General features: G+C 63.9%; 4 protein-coding genes across 7 annotated transcripts; 1 reads left to right on the plus strand and 3 right to left on the minus strand.

Moving 5' to 3' along the window:
* Positions 1 to 266: 266 nt before the first annotated feature.
* On the minus strand, positions 267 to 3,971 carry MLLT11 (MLLT11 transcription factor 7 cofactor). Its single transcript, XM_074566761.1, has 2 exons — positions 3,711 to 3,971; positions 267 to 2,103 (listed from the first exon to the last, which is right to left on the minus strand). Exon 2 carries the CDS (start codon positions 2,094 to 2,096, stop codon positions 1,827 to 1,829), a length of 270 nt encoding a protein of 89 aa, XP_074422862.1. The 5' UTR covers positions 2,097 to 2,103; positions 3,711 to 3,971; the 3' UTR covers positions 267 to 1,826.
* A 2,546-nt stretch (positions 3,972 to 6,517) lies between these two features.
* CDC42SE1 (CDC42 small effector 1) lies at positions 6,518 to 11,799 on the plus strand. 2 transcript variants are annotated; one of them, XM_074566762.1, is made up of 6 exons: positions 6,518 to 6,664; positions 7,640 to 7,806; positions 9,750 to 9,944; positions 10,036 to 10,146; positions 10,735 to 10,809; positions 10,947 to 11,799. In XM_074566762.1, exons 3-5 carry the CDS (start codon positions 9,891 to 9,893, stop codon positions 10,804 to 10,806), a joined length of 237 nt encoding a protein of 78 aa, XP_074422863.1. In that variant the 5' UTR covers positions 6,518 to 6,664; positions 7,640 to 7,806; positions 9,750 to 9,890; the 3' UTR covers positions 10,807 to 10,809; positions 10,947 to 11,799. The 2 variants fall into 2 exon arrangements, with proteins under 2 accessions (XP_074422863.1, XP_074422864.1); XM_074566763.1 differs by lacking the exon at positions 7,640 to 7,806 and having other exon boundaries at positions 6,519 to 6,664.
* Positions 11,800 to 12,102: 303 nt separating this feature from the next.
* On the minus strand, positions 12,103 to 14,218 carry BNIPL (BCL2 interacting protein like). 2 transcript variants are annotated; one of them, XM_074566732.1, is made up of 8 exons: positions 13,906 to 14,218; positions 13,612 to 13,697; positions 13,360 to 13,529; positions 13,144 to 13,278; positions 12,935 to 13,037; positions 12,715 to 12,846; positions 12,521 to 12,607; positions 12,103 to 12,391 (listed from the first exon to the last, which is right to left on the minus strand). In XM_074566732.1, the coding sequence occupies exons 2-8, from the start codon at positions 13,680 to 13,682 to the stop codon at positions 12,289 to 12,291; spliced, it is 801 nt and encodes a 266-aa protein (XP_074422833.1). In that variant the 5' UTR covers positions 13,683 to 13,697; positions 13,906 to 14,218; the 3' UTR covers positions 12,103 to 12,288. The 2 variants fall into 2 exon arrangements, with proteins under 2 accessions (XP_074422833.1, XP_074422832.1); XM_074566731.1 differs by having other exon boundaries at positions 13,360 to 13,697.
* A 72-nt stretch (positions 14,219 to 14,290) lies between these two features.
* Positions 14,291 to 19,018, minus strand: PRUNE1 (prune exopolyphosphatase 1). 2 transcript variants are annotated; one of them, XM_074566694.1, is made up of 8 exons: positions 18,872 to 19,018; positions 16,558 to 16,662; positions 16,275 to 16,480; positions 15,868 to 16,052; positions 15,622 to 15,780; positions 15,415 to 15,509; positions 15,166 to 15,324; positions 14,291 to 15,017 (listed from the first exon to the last, which is right to left on the minus strand). In XM_074566694.1, the coding sequence occupies exons 1-8, from the start codon at positions 18,908 to 18,910 to the stop codon at positions 14,694 to 14,696; spliced, it is 1,272 nt and encodes a 423-aa protein (XP_074422795.1). In that variant the 5' UTR covers positions 18,911 to 19,018; the 3' UTR covers positions 14,291 to 14,693. The 2 variants fall into 2 exon arrangements, with proteins under 2 accessions (XP_074422795.1, XP_074422796.1); XM_074566695.1 differs by lacking the exon at positions 18,872 to 19,018 and adding an exon at positions 17,391 to 17,506.
* Positions 19,019 to 19,109: the final 91 nt, after the last annotated feature.

Consider the following 19,109-nt stretch of genomic DNA (forward strand, 5'->3'; position numbering starts at 1 on the left):
TTTCCCTTCTGGGGTTCCTCTGAGACGTTTTTCTGCGGTGTTTGGAAAAGCTGGAGTTTAAATAACAGCCTTAATGATCTTAAATTAAAATAACCCCTTAGGTTTATTTTTTTCCATGCTTAAACCCTCTGCAGGATTTGCAGGTGCATGGGTAGATGTTCTCATGGTGGTTCTTAGCTTGCCATAAAAAGATTTAAAACACCTTAATGGCAAATCAAGGAAAGAACTTGATGCGGGTCTACATGGATCGTGTCCACAGGAATGTGTATGTTTTCTAAATCATTTTATTTGAAGTTTCATAATAAATACTTCTCCTGCGGGTTTTCCCAGCTGGGAACACAGAAATCAAACAGCTCTGCATAGGAGAGTTTACATTTTTCCCCTCTGGTTTTACACGGGTGGTTCAAAGTCAGCAGGCTGGGTCATTTCTGGAGGTTACAGGAGAGCTGCTCTCCATTTTTGTAATAGAGTGCAGATTTTTCCGACATTTGCCTGTTTTGGGGCACCTTTATAGTGCTGCCTCAGCCTCCCCCCAGCCACGTACCCCCCCCACAACTCTTAGGACAATTTCAGGACACTCCACATCACAACTTCACCCCAAACAAACCCCCAAAAAGCACATTCAAGAAGACAAACCAGTTGTGTTCACTCTCCCAGAAAACAATCTTGGAAAAAAAAAAACCCACACCAGTTTATAAGCCAAAAATGATTCAGGGCTGTTGTTTTTTTCCCCCTATTTTGAGATGATGCTCAGAAATGAACCTCAGCTCAGGGAGAACGCAGGTGAAAACCTCCCTGAGGAAAATGCAAGGCTTCTACTTTGCGTGGATGCAGCATTTTTTCATTGTTATTTTTAAAGGGGTTGATTAACTAGGTGGGAGCCAGAAATGTTTTCATTTTAGTGTAAGATCAGACTAAATTCTCCATCTTATCTTTCAGCTCGGCCCTCGTTACCCGTCTGGACTCCATGGTGTACCTGGCCTCTGTCCCAATTGGGAGTCACACCTGGGATAAGGTACGTGGGGGATAAAAAAAGGGGGGAAAATCAAATTTCAGGCAGTGAACATCCAGCCTTGACGCCCCCCAAGCAAGGTTGGAGCGTTTCCATGTGTATTTATTCTTCTGGCCATCATTTCTCCCGCTTGGGCTCAAGCCACAAAGCTCAAAGAGATGATTTCTTTCAAGGAGGAGGTTTGTGCTCATGTCCCGGGCACATCCCTGCTTCTTCCACCTTAGTTATCCCAAGGGGAAGGTTAAGGAGTGAAGCGGCTTTTGGAGAAACTGGGCCAGGGGAGCGCAGGGGGTCTCTGCGCCCCTGGGAGAGGAGCAGGGACGATGCTTTCTGCAAAACGAAGACGATTCCCATCTGTCCTGCGCCACTCCCTTTGCACAAATGAGTTTCTTAAAAAAGCACACGAGAAATGAGCTCAAATGCTCGTCCCAGAGCTCGGGGACGCCCAGGGTCACACAGAAACCCCCCAGCACCTCCCGCACCCGCTGGCATGCAGACGTGGGGCAATGGGGTGGCTGTTTCTGCCCCCTCCCCTCGTATTTGCCCCCTGTGCTGTTACCCCCTGCTTGCACCGTCGTGGTGTTTCCAGCACTACGGCAAGAAGGGAAGAAAAGAGGGAGAAGGTGGAGAGAGGTCGAAGCTTTGCGGGGAGCCCATCACCGTCAGGGCCGGGGTGAACTGCTGAGTTAACTAGCGATTCAAAAAATGCCCGGAAACACAAAACAACCTCCAAACTGACAATAAAACCAAATCCTTGCATGCCTAGCCGAGAGGGAGAGGGCAGGGGGGGTGCAGAGGGGCAGAAAGGGGGGCTTCAAATTAGATCGAAATCTAAGGAGCTAATGCTAGCGATAGGAGCTCTCCAGAAATTAAAGCTGTTGAACTGCAGCAGACTGTCCTCTTCCTCGGAGATGTCCTGGCTGACCCGGTCCCGCTCGCCGGTGAGCTTGCCCAGCCCTCCTTTGGGTTTGTAGAGGGCCACGTCGCTGAGCCCCAGCCCCTCCAGCTCTGCCACGTCCAGCCGTGGGATCGGCATCCTCCAGTAGATGAAGGAGTCGTACTGGCTGCTGATGGTGTCCAGCATTTTCAGGCTGTGAAGGGGAAGGGGGCAAGGGGAGAGAAGAGGAGGAGAAAAGCTCTACCAAAGCCACAGGAGTTGCCCCAAAGTGATCAAAACTCTCCGGCATTGCCATATTGACCAAATCCCAAAGGATATCCCCTAAATAAAAAAAATCGATGGGGCAGGAGTGTGGCATCATGGAGGTTTGACTCTAGGCTGGGTCTAAGCGCAGACTTGAGCTCTGCCACTGGTCTTATCCATGGCGTCGGTCATGGCCCTTCTCTGAGCCATGATTTGGAGGGGCGTGCAATGGGACTTGTTGCCCCTCACCTCAGTTTCCCCATCCCGGAGTGTGGGAAGGATGGGCAGGGTTGGGGCTAGCCCCTTCCCAACTGCATCTCCCGCTATCCATCCTGGGCACCTCGATGCTTGTGGGGTGGCATCAGCAGGGAGCAGAGACGGGCTGTCCCCCACGTCCCGCTCTGCCGGCAGGGACAGAAACCAGGATCCAAATAAACCCTTTTCCCACCAAACGTGCAAAAGGCTCTCGCCCTTTCCCTATGCCGAGCCCCTCACAGAGCGGACAGCGAGGGGGGGTCCCTGCGCATCCCCCCAGTGCCTGCAGAGCCCATGCTGCCCCCTCCCTCCCCAGCTCATGGCATCGCATCGCCCCAGGGGACCATGACCAAACCCTCTAGAAGGAGCTGGAAGAAGCATCGCTCGGCGTTGCCATCGCACCCCACCCACGGTGCCGTGCCATCGTGACGGTGCCGTGCCATCCCACCATGCCATCCCGCCATGCTGCAGAGTGCCTCCCGCTACCCCACCCCGATCCAGGCAGAATTGGGAAAGAGCAGGAGGGGATGTGGTTCAGCTTTTTCTCCAGCGCGGCAGGGCCTGAGCTGAGTCACTGCCGCGCTGACTTGCTTTTCCCTGGCAGAATTATGTCATTCACCTCCGCGTGTTTGGCAACGGAGGTGGGAAAAAAAACCCACCCCAACTGGCTGACCCAAAATATCCTCCTTTTCCCATTTTAATCCTTGGGAATCCAAATCCTAAAGGATGATTCAGACATACCTTGAATCACGCCCTCCCTCGCTCCCCGTCCGTGTGATGAGGGGTGACCAGCTGCTAAATTTAAGATTCCCGATGTAACTCGGAGGCTATGAAAGGCTCCTGTGTCACCCCCTGGGGAAATTGAGCCCTGGTGCTTTGAAATAGCCTCCTCCCCAGGGATATATCCCCGGGTGTCTTTCTGCACAAAGGCAGCGAATTATTTAACAGTGACGGATGTTGCGGACAATGGATTTTAAAGCTTCACAAGGGAGAAAAAGGGAGTTCAGTGACAAGAAATCAAAAATTCAAATATCCAGAGAAGGCAATCAATGTGGGGTAAAAAACCCTCCTGTGTTGCGTGTCACCCCCAAGGAAGAGCATTTCCCCTGGGATCAGAGTGATCTACTCATCCCGTGTGGGCAAAAACACCTTTATCCACTTAATCCCTGCTGGCTGTTGCTTACTTCCCCCCTCAAAAAAAAATCCTGGAGTGCCAACGCCCCTCTTCACCCAAATCTCTTCCCAAAAAAAATCATCCTCTTGCTTTTCATCCCCCTCTGCCCGCATCCCGCTGTCCCTTACCTGTCGAGGAAGGGTGGGCTTGATGCCGGCTGGGCTCTTTGTGCTGGGAAGCCGCGGGCGTTGCAGCGTCGCTTTTGTCTGCTGGCGCGTCTGGGTCTGCAATGCAGCCCCTCGAAGCCGCTCGATGAATTCCCCTTCGTCGTGGGGGGGGGAGAAGACGACGGGCAGATGAGTCAGCGGCTCCCACCCGCGCCAGGGAGGGGGAGGACGGCCGACGTGGACGAGCAGGAGGGGATCCTGCGCGCTAGACCCCCAAGACGAGGATATATTAAACCTAGAGAGGATGGGAGATTTCCCGCAGCGATTCCCGATTCACTCCTGCAGCCTCCAGCTCAGGATTCAGGAGATGAACGGATCATTTTCCTTCAGCCTCCAAGCAGCTGGCACAGGTTTCTTTTTACCTGTGTGCGAAGAAATGGGGTGCTGCTGTACCCCCAAGCCTTGGGCTGCAGGAGGGCATTTTGCGGGTGAAGCGCAGGGAAGTTTGGTGCAAAAAAACCCAGGTAGGGTTTTTTTTCATGGTGTTCCTGAGCCTGGGTGTTTGGTGCTGATGCTGCCCAGCAAAAATATCTCAGCTTTGTGTCTGAAGCCAGACATGGAGCCAGAAATAGGAGGGAGACACCCAAAGCCGGCATCGCTGCCAGGGCTGGGAGAAGGGCTGCTGCGACCCAAGGGGTGGGGGGCACCTCGCCCAGCCCCGCTGCCCCCCGCTCCCCGCCACGGCACCCCTGGGCACCGGGCCATGGCCATGGCCCCTGTGTCGATGCGGTGGCAGAGGGATGGTGACCCCTGGAGCAGGACAGCAAAGAAAACCCCAATGCTACTCCCCCAACCTGCAAATCTCCGTGCCCAGGCCACCGCTCAGCCCCAAAACACCCTTTTTTGGGGGAAGACAGGCCGGATCTGTGCACCTGTGAGGCTGAGAGCAGTCTTTGCCCTCCTCTCCCCTGGGCTTTACCCGGGATTAACATTCCTTTGGGGCTTTAGGGTGGTTTTTTTCTGCCTTTTCCTCCCCAATCCCTGTGCGTGGCTCGTTTCTGCTGGTGCCAAGTCCTTTTGCCAGCGCTCGGCTTTCAGCCGGGCTATTTCTGCCTCTTCCTCCTCCTCCTCCTCCTCCTGTCCCCACTGCCGCCAGGAGCCAAGAGGATCCCATGTCCCCTGCTCCTAAATAGACGCGCTCTCAGCTTAGTCCCGCCAGCGCCCAGCATGGGGAAAATGCCAACTGGGGGCCCAGTGGAGATGCTGATCCCTCCGGGGGGTGAGGCTGATGGATTTTTAGAGATCCCCAAGACCATGGAGCGCAGCTTGGCTGGGCGACTCTGTAGGGAGCTGGATGCAACCCATCCGCTTCAGGGTGTCACCTACTGAAAGGGGTGGCTCACACGGGACAACCTCAAACCTGCAGCGTCCCTCCCTGGAAAGGGACCTGGGGCCAAACCCTGCGGGGAAAGATGGGGGATGTTGCGATGCGGGGTCCCTCTGCACTGCAGGGACCAAAATCTCTTCACCATAACAGCGGTTTCGGGAGGGCTGCCCAGACCCAGCATCGCCGGGGGGGCTGGAGGGGGGACAATGTCCTCTGGCAGCACAAGAAGCCGAAAAACAAGGGCTCTTCAGCTGAAATGAGGTCTGAGACACTCGGGGTATTATCAGCTGGGGCCGCCCCGACAGCGCAGGACAGGCGCGGGACAGAGACCCGTCTGAGCGGGGACAGTGACACCTTGTTTGGGTTTTCTGGAGTGGGAGTGATGGGCATGGTTGGGATTTGGGGGCTGACGTGGGGGGGGGGACACTCTGGGGCTCACCCAGGGCTGTCCCCTGTGTGGGTCCCTCTGGGCAGGCTGGGGACCTGCAGGAAGGGACGCCCCGGAGGTCCCAGTGCAGCTTGGCCAGTGGCTGGAGCTGGGGGATTTCGCCGGCGGCCATGGCAGTGGCAGGACTGTGGCAGACAGTGGTGGCAGGACCATGGTGGTGGCAGGACCATGGCAGGCGGCGGTGGCGGTGGCAGAACCATGGTGGTGGTAGGACCATGGCGGGTGGCAGTGGCAGTGGCCGGCCCATGCTGGTGGCCGGCCCATGCTGGTGGCAGGATCATGGCAGGCGCTGGTGGCAGGTGGTGGTGTTGGCAGTGGCAGGACCATGGCAGGACCATGGCAGGTGGTGGTGGCAGCGCCGCAGCGGGTGTTGTGCAAGCGGAAGGACCCTGAGCTGGGAGTGGTGCAACGCTGCGCGATGCTGGCTGCAGGGTGGTCCAAGGGTTTCCACCCTTTCGGGTTCTTCGGTCCCCCGAGGGCTCTGGCCCATTCATGGGAAAAGTGGGAATAAGGCTCGGGAGGAAACAGGATTGTAACTGAGCCCTGGTGGGGGCCCCCAGCCCTACCAGGGCCCCAGCCTTGCTACACCCCAGTTGTGCTACCCACCTCTAGCCCCACCAGGGAACCCCAGCCCCACCGGCACCCCCAGAAACCCCAGTCCTTCTGGGACCCTGGGGACTCCCAACCTTGCTGGAACCCCCAACCCTGCCAGGACCCCCAGCCTTTCTGGGACCCCGGGGACACCCAACCCTGCCAGAACCCCCAGAACCCCCATCCCTGCTGGGACTCCGATCCCTTCTGAGACCGCCCCCCCCAAGCCCTACTGGGACCCGGGGACCCCCGAGCCATGCCGGGACGCCCCAGCCCTACCGGGTCCCCAGGACCTCCACCCCCACCGGGACCCCGGGACACCCCCCCACCCCTGAGCTGGCGGCCCCCCCGCCCGGCCGCGGCCCCTGCAATGCCGGCGGTGCCCAGGGTGGGAGCTGTGCTGGGGCCGGGCCGGGCCGAGCCGAGCCGGGCGGCGGGGAGCGCCGCGTCCCGCACTCGCCGGGCCACGCCTGGCCACAGCGAGCTGGGCACCGGCACCGGGACCTGCACCGGGACCCGCACCGGGACCCGCACCCGCCGCCGGGGCAGGTAATGGGGCCGCCACCGCCACCGGGACCGCGACCGGCCCCCCCGAGGGGTGCGACCCTGCGGAAGGGCCCCCCAAAGCGCCGTGGGAAGGCGGGGAGGGCACCGGAGGCGGCATCGGGACGGGGGGGGCGGCGGGAGGACCCCCCTTGCAGCCCCCTGGTCGGACCAGGGGGTCCTGCCGGGACTCCCAACACTACCGGGACCCCCCAACCCTGCCGGACCCCCAATGCTACCGGAACCCCCAACCCTACCGGAACCCCCAGCCCCACCAGGACCCCCGGGCTCCCCAGCCCTAACGGGACCCACAACCCTACCCGGACCCCCCGTCCCTACCGGGCCCCCCCAGCCCCACCAGGACCCCTCAGCTCTACTGGGACCCTCGGCACCCCCCAGCCCTGCCGGTACCCTCCAACCCTACCAAGACCCCCGGGGTCTCCAGCCCCACCAGGACCCCTGGGGACCCCAGCTCTGCTGGGAACCCCCAGCTTTATCAGGACCCCCGAGATCTCCAGCCCTTCTGGGACCCCCCAGCCCTACTGAGCCCCCCGGGTGACCCATCCTTGCTGGCACCCGGTGCCCCCGGGTGGCAACCACGACCATCCCACACAAAGGGGGTTCTCCCCCCACTTTGCCACCCCATCCCAGGGGTCCCAGGCCTCCATCTGGGGAGTCCTGGGGCTCTCACCTGGCACGGCCCCATCCCCCCATGCCGCTTCCCTTATGAGCGTGGGGGGGGACCCAAGTGAGCACCCCTGGGGTGGGTGACCCCCAGTGCTGGGGGGCCTGGAGTGGCCCCCCCCCGAACAGCCTTGGTCCCCCGCCGGTGACGCAGAGCCGCCGAGCGGTGGTTTCCCAACAGGGAAGTCATTTTGTGTGTGCTGGCGCGGGCCGGGCCGTAAGCCGCCCTCCCCAGGGCCACCGTGGGACCGGGCCCCTTCACCCAGGCGGGCTGAGACTGGACACAACTCATTGCAGGGTGGGCAAGCAGTGAGGGGGCTACGTGAGACCCCCACAGTGGAGGGGTGGAACTGGGGCAGCTGCGGCCTGTGGGACCTGCCGCCAACAACCGCCCGGAGCCGGGAGAGCAGCTGGATCCGGCCCCAGCCGTCACCCTTCTCTGGGCGCGAGGACGTGAGGCCCCGGTGGGTGCTGCAGGGTGGTTTTGGGGGGAAGAGGGGGGAAGGGTCCAAGCGGGGGGTTCACAGCAGTTTGAACCCCTCAGGTTTTACATGGGGATTCGCTGGTGGCTCATACAAGGCTGAGCCTGCTCCTGGGGCTCCCTGCAGAGGTCCCCCAGTGCTCTGGGGACTGGTTGTGATGCCGAATTTGGGGGTATCCCCCCCCCCCAAGGCCTTCCTGCTGTGCTGCCAGATCCGGCAGTGAGCCGGAGCATTATGGCGGGGGCCGGCTCCGGCAGCCTCATTTCCTAAGGAAATCAGGCTAGAAAGAAAAGGCAGTCCCCCCCCCGGCCCTCCCTGCTCCGTCCGTCTGTCCATCCACAGCCCGGGGGAGAGGCCGAGTTTGGCTGGGGGGCGCCGGTGTGCAGGTCTGGCGTGGGTACAGCCCCGGTTTACGCCACCCCGGACGTGTCACAACCTGCCCATTCTCAGCAGCCGCGCTCGCCGGGGGGGGGAAGCTGGGGGCTGGGGCCCAGATGCCAGGGTGAGGGGCTCTGGGGGGGGTGTCTGTCAGTCATCTCAGCCTCCCCGCTGGGACCTGGGGCCAGGCTGGCAATGCGGAGGGAGTAGGCACGGTTGGGCACCCACTCCCCCTCGGTGCCGTGACGCCATGGGGATGGGCTGGGGTTGCTGCCGGCTGCCGGGTTGTTCCTGGGTGCAGCTGGGTCACCCCGGGGCCAGATCCTGCCCACTGGCCCTGGCAAATGGGGGATGGCATGGAGGTGATGCAGTCCCGCAGGCTTGGAGCATCCCTAGGCACGCCAGGGTGGGGTTAGCACCCCATTTTGGGGTGCTGCCGGCCCCGGCACCCAGCAGCCATGGCTGCGGGCCCTGCTCCTCCCCGCTGTGGGCAGGAAGCGCCGCCGGCTGCCGTGGACTTTGGACCCATCCGGCGTCGCCGGCGCAGGGGCAGAGGAAGGGACTTTTCCTGTTTGCCGGCACGGTGGGGTCCGGCACCCATCCGCCACTGTGGCTGAGCTCCGGCGAAACTTGGCCGAGCCGCAGCACAGCCGCTAGCTGCTCCCCCCCGCCCCGGTGTGGGGACTCTCTGGCAGCTCATATAGGGTTGTGCTCAGGCTGCGGCCCTTTGTGGGCGGGTGAGTGTTTTGCGTGCCGCCGGGTGCTTTTGCAGCGAAAGATTTGTCTCTCCTTGTGGGGGGGGGAAGCACCCAATTTGGGGGTGAACCCCTCTTTCCACACCCCCTTTGGCTGCTCAGCTTTACCTGCACCCCCCTGGGGCCGTGGGGGTTTGGGGTAGAGACCCGCTGGCTGGGTAGAGCCCCCATTTATTTTTCCCCCCGTCTGCTTTTCAACCTGGAGCGGAAGAGCTCAACCTCCGGCCCCTTTTCGGAAAGGCTGGGATATTTATAGCCGCCTGGCTCAGGGAGTTGGGATTTGCCGTGGCTGCCTCCGTCCCCCCCATCCTGCCGCAGCATCCCTCAGCTGCGTCCTGCACCAGGGTGGGGGCCGGGGATGGATCCTGCCCTGGCCGTGGGGCAACTCTTCCGGGTGGCTGTGCGATTCGTGGGGTCCCTGAGTGTCTCTGCGTGATGCCTGGGGGTTGCCCCGGGGTCTCTGTGCCATGTCAGGGGTCCCTCAGGGGTCTCCCTCTCCGTTTGGTTGATGGGGAGTGGATTTAGGGTTGATTTGGGCAGTCAGGACTGCAGGCATTGCCCCCTCCATCCAAAACCCGCAGCCGGCTGCTCCTCTCCACACCGTGCCTCAGTTTCCCCAATCTGATGCATCACGTGGGGGCAGCGCTGGGATGGGGAGTGGGGCTGATCCTGCACCCCAGTGTCCCCAAGCCACCTGTCCTCTTTCCCCCCAGCATCTGACACATCCCTGCGCTCGGGGACAAGCCTTTCCCTGCCATGACGCACCCCTTCCCCGGCTCTGCCTCCCCCCAGGTGCATCGCCCCCAGCTCAGCCACCTCGACCAGGTCCTCCCACTGCTCCCCATGGAGTGACCCTGTGCGAGGGTGTCTGCACCGGTGCGGCCCCCCCGGCAGCCAGCCCGGCAGGGAGGGAAGCTGGACGCCACCGCGAATATGAGCGACTTCTGGCACAAGCTGGGCTGCTGCGTCGTAGAGAAGCCACAGCCCGTGAGTAGCTTCAGCCTGGCCGGTTTGGGGAGGGTCTGGTGTCTTGAGGCCGTGGGCTCAGCAGGGGATGATGGCCTTCATCTGCTTGCAGAAGAAGAGGAGGAGACGGATCGACCGCTCCATGATCGGGGAGCCCATGAACTTCGTCCATCTGACGCACATTGGCTCTGGCGACATGGCTGCGGGCGAAGGCCTGCCCATGGTACCCTGTCCGCGCGCACGGTTGGGGTGCTGGGTCTCATGGTTGGGTGGTGGGTGTTGCTGTTGGGGTGCTGAGACTCATGGTTGGGTGGTGGGTGTTGCTTTTGGGGTCCTGGGTCTTATCGTTGGGTGGTGAGTGTCATGGTTGGGTGATAGTTGTCAATGTTGGGGTGGTGAGTCTCACAGTTGGGTGCTGGGTGTCACTGTTGGGTTGGCGGGTCTCATAGTTGGGTGGTGGGTCCCTGTTGGGTGATTGGTGTCACTGTTTGGGTGGTGGAGTCTCGTGGTTGGGTGGTGGGTGTTGCTGATGGGGGGGTGGGTCTCGCTCTTGGGGTGGTGGGTCTCATAGTTGGCTCATGGGTGTCACTGTTGGAGTGGTGGAGTCTCATGGTTGGGTGGTGGGTGTTGCTGTTGGGGTGGTGGGTCTCATGGTTGGCTCATGGGTGTCACTTTTGGGGTGGTGGAGTCCCATGGTTGGGGGGTGGGTCTCAGGGTGGGGTAAAGTGGCCTTATGTTTGGGTGATGGGGTGGCACAGTTGGGTGATGGGTCTCACAGCGGTGATGACACATCTCTGCACCGTCCCCGCAGACTGGTGCCGTCCAGGAGATGAGGTCCAAGGGTGGTCGGGAGCGACAGTGGAGCAACTCCCGGGTCTTGTAGCGTGTGAGTACACGGCCGCGCGGGTGGCTGGGGCAGCCCTGGGCACACCCTGTCCCCCTCTGAGGCACCACTGCTAATTAACACACCCAAACGAGCCACTGCTTGTGTGGGTCTGTAACCCGGCCTCTTGGACTTTGCAGATTCCTGGCTTTTTCAGCCCAAACTTGAACTGCCTGATCCCCCAGCCGGAGGAGAAGCCGACCTCGAGCGCTTTAACCCCGCAGTAATTTATGCAGAGCGATCCTTGCCCGGCTCCCGGTGCCTTTTGGTCGTGTGTCCCCCCCCCAGAAAATCCCTCCTTCCCGGAGGCATTGGGTTGGTGACACGGGGAGGGAGAGGGGACAGCAGCCCCCACCTCGTGCCCGACTGGGATTTCACCTGAAAGGACACAGCCAAAGCACTCCAGGAGCTGCTGGGCGCAGCCGAGATGTGCCAAAACCTCCTGGTTTTCCCTTTTTCCACGCGGGCATCTCCCATGAGCCCCTCAGTGCCAGGCCGCGGTGCCTTGGTTTCCCCGGGGGATCGCGGCGAGGCCGGTCCTGATGCTGAAGCTGATGTGGTGCCCTCTCGGAAAGGTGCAGAAGAGCAAAACTGGGATTAAACCCCGATGCTTTGGTGCAAAACTGGGATTAAACCCCGACGCTTCAGTGTCTCACCGGCAGCGGCTCAGCGCCAGCACCACCAGCGAGCCCTCGGTGCCTGCAGCCGGCATTTCTACTGCCAGCAAACCGCCACCTTCCTTCTTTTTTAGGATTTTTTTTTTTTTTTTTTTTTAAAAGCTCAAAAAACCAATTAGGCAGCCTCCGCCGCCTCGGAGGCAGGACCGTGGTGGGGTCACCTCTACCCGGGATCGCCACTGGGGTGTCACCGGCACTGGCCGAGGCAGGACGGGGCCCGACCCGAGGAGGGACTCGGGCTCCCGAATTCGGGCGCGGGTGTATATAGTTTAAATAGCGCCGGGATTAAATATTAAATAGCGTGTGCTGGGCATCACGGCCAGGCGGCAGAGCTCTCCCCTTCGCCATGCTCCACACCACGCCGGGCTCCTCCAGCCCCGCGGTGCGCTCGGCGGTGGTAAGCAAGTGACGATGCTTGATTCGGTTTTCCCTCTGCTGGGAAAAACAACCCCCCCTCGAAATAAACCCCTTGTGCTGGCCCGAGGAGCGCATCTGCCCAGGGCTCCTTCCCTCCCTCCTCTGCTACCAGGGCTGCCAAATTTGCCAGAAGCTGAGCCCCCCCACCCCCCCATCACACGCCGGGCACCGTGCTCCCGTCCACGTCCTTTATTCCCCCGTGGGTGCTCGGGGACCGCTTTGGGCAGGCCAGGAGCCCGCGATGCCACCGCTTGTCCCTGTGCGTCACCGTGTCGTGTCCCGGCTGCCATCCCAGCTGGGCTCCAGCCTGGGGGGAGAGAAAGCGTCCGCGGCCAGCACACCATGAGCCCCCCCGCCCCCGCCTAAACCCCAGCCCTGCGGGGGGGACTCACCGCCGGACGGGCTCGGGGACGTGTGCTGGCTCCACGGGGACGAGCCGGGAGAGCTCCCACAGGCTGGTGGCAAACCGGACCTTGCCACTGAAGGTGGGGCTGGGGAAGACGGTGGGGCCGAGACCCCCCCCGAGCTCATTACACCCTCGTGTGATGGGGCCGGTTCACCAGAATCCGGCACGGGAGGCTCCGGGGAGGAGGTGAACGTCCCCGTGAGAGCAGCCCTACCTGAGAAAGGGCCGGGCAAGTGTCACGAGTGCCTTGATGTACCAGGTGGGGTGGACAATGATCACAGCCTGGAGACTCTTCCGGAGCCTGGGAAGGAGCAGGATACTCCAGGGCTCACCGGGATCTCAGCGCGTTTGCTGACCCCCTGCTTCCCTGCCCCCCGGCACGCTCACCGGGAGCCCTTGCACGCTCACCGCCGGTCCATGGCCTGGTAGCACCGTTTGATCCAGCCGAAGGGGGGGATCTGCCCCCGCGCTGCCGCCCCGCTAAGGCACACCAGGACGTAGCGGTCGGCCACCGTCCTCTCCAGGGTGCCCACGATGTACCTGGAGGGATGGTGTGGCCCACCAGCTTGGGGAAACTGAGGCACGGGGCATGTGGGAAGGACCCTGACCCCCCCCCCAGGACCCCCACCTGAGCAGGTTCTCCATCACGTAGCCGTACCGGGGGATGCTGCTGTCCGGGAGGTGGCAGGCGGCGAAGAGCAGGATGGCACCAAAGCCCTCGCCATGGTACCCTGGCCGGAGCGGAGGATGGCCTGATGTCGCCACCCCTACCCCGGGCCCAGCGGGCTCAGGGGGGGGACCCACGAGTCCCACCCTGGGCACCCAGCCCCATGTTACCCCCGTGGGAGAGGACCCGGCTGTAGGGCTCCACCACGCTCAGATCCACGCTCTCCTCCGGCCGTGCATCCTCCGTGTGCGGCACCGTCCAGCTGCCGGCCCTCTCGGCGAAGCCCCAGCCATGCGGCAGCTCCTCTGCGAGCAGCCGGTTAGCACGGCACTGGGGGGGGGGCAGAACTGGGGGTCCCCCACACCCCCACCCCAGCCGGGTCTCACCGTCCCACTCGAAGCCGTCGCTGCCCGAGGGCGTCTCCAGCGCGTCCAGGTCAAGGTCGATGCTGGCGTCGGGCGAGCGCTCGGTGCTCTCGGGCCGCTCCAGCGCCGGCAGCCGCCTCCGCATGCGGCGCGGGGCACCCCCGGCCCCTGAGCATCCCTCCGGCAGGGGCCTGGCGGGGACAGGGCCGGGGGTCAAGGGGACCCCGGGGACACCCATGCGGGTTTGGGGTGCCGCTCCCATCACCCCTTTACCCGGGAAAATCCTCATCCAGCCACTCCTCATGCAGGTCCAGGCTGTCCCCGGTGGCCGTCCCCACGGCCATCCTTGTCACCGTCACCTGCAGAGAGAGACACCAGCCCCGTCTCGGGAACCAGCCCCCCCCAGCAGCTCCACTCCAAACCGTTCCCCACCTTTCCCACCCCATTTCCAGACCCAAAGCCAATGCAAACAGGTGCTCCGGCTCGGATGCTCCCCGGGGACCCCCATCGCAGCCCCACTCAACCCTCTACAAGCCCTCAGAGACTCCCGGCACTGGGGCCGCTCACCTCTCCGGGGAGCCTGTCTCAGCCTGTGGCTCCCCACCAGTGACAGGCTCCGGTGACGGCACTGGTGGCTCATCCAAACTGGTTTGGCTGCATTCGCAGCCGGCAGAGGCCACGGCTCATCGCGGCACAACCGGTTTCCTCCCAACTGGGCTGGATTTGGGGGTTCAGCTGCACCAAGCCCCCCACCCCACCCCGGGTCCACGCTATGGGGGCCCTGAAATGCTCTTCTGACCCGGGAGGGTATTGGCAGGGGGGCTGCACCCCAGGAAAAGAGGGGGCTCGTCCCCCGGGATGCCCACAGGGAGGGTGGGGGCTGCACTGGCCACCCCCGGGGTGAGTGAGGCAGCGCCGGACCCGTCACGGAAGAAGAGCCGAGAGCCAAAAGTGGAAGAAAAGAAGGAAATTTAATCCTCGGAGTGCGTGGGTGACAGTCACGGGCTGGCTGCGTGTCCGGACCCAGCATCTGGGGCCCCCGCAGCCCCCCCAAGGATGGAAGAACAGCAAGAACTCATTAACCCCCCCCAGCACCTTTATTAAACGGGTGCCAGTGCTGCCCCGGCCCCGCTCCCACCAGGTCCCCGAAAACCCACCCTGGGGGACCAAACCCCAGCGAGGCCGTTGGGGTGGGGGAGCAAACTGCGACGAGGACCCGTCCCCGGCAGGGAGCTGAGCTCTACCAAAGGTGGCTACAACCCCCCCGCCTCCCCACGCCCGGGCACCCCACCGAGACCTGCCCAGGGACCCCACCTCCTCCTACGGGCCCCCCAGAAGCCACCGGGCGCCCGCTCTCATTTCGGGGAGCCGGGGGGCTGCCCGGCGGCGATGCGGCTGACCCGCTCCAGGACGTCCTGGGGGCAGAGGGGGGGCACGGCCTGCGCCAGCGGGCATTCCTCCACCAGGCTGTTCATGGGCGTGGGCGGCGGGACCACCTCCTCCTCCCCCGGCCCCCCAGCAGCCCCCGGCCCCCCCAGGGCTGCCCGCAGGATGGGCAGGACCTTCTTGCGCGATGCCAAAGCGTTGCCCTGGGCGTAGGTGCCCAGGCAGGGCCAGGGGCTCAGGAGGGGCTGGAGGTGCAGGGACGGCGTCGTCGCCTCCTCCAGCGCCCGGCACACCTGCAAGGGAGGGAGCGTGGCGGATGGAACCCCCCCCAACACCTCCAAAACTGGGGGTTTTTGGGGGGCAAACCGCAGCTGAGAACTGCCCGGCTCCCACCGAGACCCCCGTGCCGAGGGTTTGGGGTGCTCGGGCCCCCCCACTCACCGTGCTGCGGAGGGGCTCGTGCTGGCTGTAGACCGCGAGCTGCCGGGAGGGCTCGTTGCGCTCGTTAAAAGAGATCGTCATGGCCACCAGCCCCGTGTAGCCCCGAGCCTGGCAGAAAGCATCCAGGTCCTGCAGCAAGCCGGGCCGGCGCAGGAAGGTCTGGAGAGGGGAGAGAGGCCGGTGTCACCTCGCTGTCCCCACTGTGTCACCCCCTGCCTCAGTTTCCCTCCCCCCTCCGCCCAGCCTCACCTCCAGGTCCACGTAGATGGCGCTGATGGCGAGGACCAGCTCATCGCTGGAGAGGACTTTGAGGTCCTTCCGCAGCATCTGCTCCGTCGTCAGCCCTGGGAGGCGAGAGGGGCCGAGCGTGAGCCCCGGGGACACGTCCTTGTCCCCAAGGAGAGGGGTCTGTCCCAGGACCCGCTCCCAGCCAGACCCCGGATGCCCCCACCGGACCTGAGACGTCGAACTTGGCTGCTTGCAGGGCTTCGAAGACGGTGTCACGGGCCGGCAGCTCGGGGAACCTCTCCTCGAGCAGGGAGACACACGCCACGTCCCTGGGCGTCACCTTGCCGGCGGCCGGGCTCAGGTTCACGCAGTCCAGCAAGATGGTGCCTGGGGGAGGGGGGGACACACAACCGGAGGCCATCAGTCGTCAGTGTCCCCCTGGGATGGGGCTCAGCGGGGGCCGCCCGTCCTCACCGTGCAGCAGCGCGGCCGTGGGTCTGTCCAGCACCCCCGGGGGACCTTGGGCGATCCGCTCGGTCACCAGCGTGGCGCAGGAGCCCACCGGCTCCGCTGTCACCCGGCAGCCGGGAGCTCGGTCCCGTTCCAGCGGCCGGTGATCAAGGACCTCCACCACGGCCTCCTCCAGGGCGGCGTCGGTGCTGGCGGGTGAGACGGGGAGGGTGAGACCCCCAGCACGACCCCGGGGCGCCACGCCACGCAGAGCCTGGAAACCCCTTTTGTTCCTCTCCTCCTACCCTGAAAACACCCCGAAAAGGAAAAGATTTTACCCGCCCTGGGTCAAAATCAAGCGAGGAAAAAGCGAGGCTTTGGGTGGGTGGCCCCGGTTGTCCCCGTGTCCCTCCCCACCAACCCCAGCTCACCCGGGCAGGACGTGGTGATCGACCAGCGTCAGGGAGAGCAGCCCGGAGCGGTGCAGCCCCCCCAGGTCGATCTCATCCCGAAAGATGAGGGAGGTGGCGGGAATGCCCTGCTCCCGCAGCGCGAACGTCGTCTCCGTCCGGAGGGCGAAGTCGGCACGAGGGATGTTCAGCACCGGGATGAAGGCGGCTTTGGGAGGCGGGGAGGTCTGCGGCAGCAGGGGTGACACCCAGTGAGGCGTCCCCCAGGCCAGCGTTTGTCCCCGAGCCAGCGGGCGAGCCTCACCTTTGCCAAGAAATAAGCCAAGGCCAGGGCCGAGACGGTGGAGTCCAGGTCACAGGCCTCGTTGCCCATCACCACGTGGATCTCCTGGTGACGCCGGACATGCTCCTGCCGGGGCGGGAGGCATCAGGCGTGGCAGTGACACGTCCCCATCCTCCAAACACCCCCAAGCCAGTCCCTTCCCCTTCCGAGGGGACATGCCAGTGTCCCTGGGACCGCTTGTCACAGACGTCACCCACAGATGCCACCTGCCAGCACCCATCTCCCAGCTGCCGGCGGCAGGGGATGGGCTCCTGGCATCCCCAAAGCTCTGACTGGCCCGAAGCCCTTGGGACGAGACCTGGCCGGGATCCATTTCTGGCACAAAAGCTTCACATCATTGGGGTACGCGCCCAAAACCGGGCGCATCGGGGCCTCGGGGAGAACGGGCAAACCCAGCTTGGCCACAAGCGGCAGCAGGGACAGGGACCTTCCCACCCCGGGGGACGCTGTCGCAGCCCGGGGAGCCTTTAGTAGTTTAACCCCAGACCAAAGCAGTTTTTCCACAGCTGGTGAGTTTGGGCCCGACTTCCCCCCAAAACACCACGTTTCACCCCTTTTTTCCTTGCCCACAGCAGCAAGAAAAAAGTCACCCATGTCACCCCGCGAATTCCCCATCCCCAGCTGCTGGCGCCCGTCCTGTCACGCTCGGGGGAGCCGCCCCGTCTCCAGGCCCTTTTTCGGTGACAATTATTTCATGCCATAACCCAGATTCGCTCATTTATTCCGTATAAGCTGAGGAAGTAAACAACCGAGAGCCGCCTGCGGCACGACCCCGCAGCCGGTGGGGGACCTACGCCCGCGTGCTGCCAGCCGGGGGACGAGGCTGCAGGCTGGGGTGGGGGGTGCCGGGGAGCCCCCGGCCATGGAAATGGCGTGGGGTGTCCCTGGTGCGGCTGTGCCACCCCAGCCTGGGCTGTCGCGGGGCCGGGGGGGCAGCACACAGCCAGCCCCTCTCTCCAGGGGAGACGGGTGCACCCTGCTCTCCTTGCACCCCAGTCCCCGGGCACCCCGTTTCCCCCTGCACCCTGCTCTCCTGAGCACCCGGTCTGCATGCGCTACAAGCCCCCTGCACCCCAGTCCCCCATGCACCCTGCACCCTTCTTTCCCGGGCACCCCTGCACCCAGTCCCCATGCACCCCACTCCCCTGGGCACCCAGCTCCCCCCTGCACCCTGCCTTCCTGGGCACCCCAAGGGCCTGGGCACCGAGCCTCTATGGACCCCATTCTATCCCCCCCCCGACACCCTTCTCCCCCTGTACCCCAGTCCCCTGGGCACCCCACTCCCCCCCAGCATTCAGTCCCCATGCACCTTGTTCCCCTTGTACCCCAATCCCCTGGGCACTCTGCTTTCCCTGCACCCCAATTCGCTGGGCAGCCCGTCCCCACGCACCCCACTCCCCTGGGCACCCCAGAGCCCCCCAGCCTCCCCCTGAACCCTGTTCTGCTGGGCACCCCAGCACCCCAGTCCCCTGCTTTCCCCTGCACCCAGCTTCCCCCTGCACCCCTGCTTTACTGGGCACCCAGTCCCTATGCACCCCAATCCCTCCTGCACCCCAGGCCCTTGGGCACCCTGCGCCCCTCTGCACCCCAAGGCCCCTGCACCCCGCTTTCCCCTGCACCTTCCTTTACTGGGCACCCAGTCCCCATGGATCCAGCTCCCCCCCCGCACCCCAGTACCCTGTGCACCCCACTCCCCCCTTGCACCCCGGTTCCCCCTGCACCCTCTTTTACTGGGCACCCAGTTCCCCATGGATCCAGCTTCCCCCTACACCCCACTCCCCCTGCATCCCAGTTCCCCCTGCACCCTCCTTTACTGGGCTCCCAGTCCCCATGTCCCCCCCCCCACGACCCAGTTCCCCTGCATCCCAGTTCCCCCTGCACCCTCCTTTACTGGGCTCCCAGTCCCCATGTCCCCCCCCCCATGGCCCAGTTCCCCTGCATCCCAGTTCCCCCTGCACCCTCCTTTACTGGGCTCCCAGTCCCCATGTCCCCCCCCCCACGGCCCAGTTCCCCTGCATCCCAGTTCCCCCTGCACCCTCCTTTACTGGGCTCCCAGTCCCCATGTCCCCCCCCCCATGGCCCAGTTCCCCTGCATCCCAGTTCCCCCTGCACCCTCCTTTACTGGGCTCCCAGTCCCCATGTCCCCCCCCGCCATGGCCCAGTTCCCCTGCATCCCAGTTCCCCCTGCACCCTCCTTTACTGGGCTCCCAGTCCCCGGGCACCCCAAGCCCCCTGCACCCCGCTTCGCCCCCCTCCACCCCCCATCCCCCTCTACCTGCAGAGCCGCCCGGTTCCCCTCCACGAACCGCTCCATAACGGCGGCGAACCGCGCACCCAACCCCGCCCGGCCCAGTATAACCCAGTACGGCCCAGTACGGGCAGCTCCGCCCCCCCACCCCGCCCCACGGCCTCCTGTCAGGCCTCGGGGCGGGGCCTCCCGCGGGGGCTGCCGGGAAGGGGGCGGGGCCAACGGAGGGGGCACCGCCCCCTCCGTTGGCCCCGCCCCCTTCCCG

Source organism: Larus michahellis, chromosome 24 (genome assembly GCF_964199755.1).
Source record: "Larus michahellis chromosome 24, bLarMic1.1, whole genome shotgun sequence".
NCBI lineage: Eukaryota > Metazoa > Chordata > Aves > Charadriiformes > Laridae > Larus > Larus michahellis.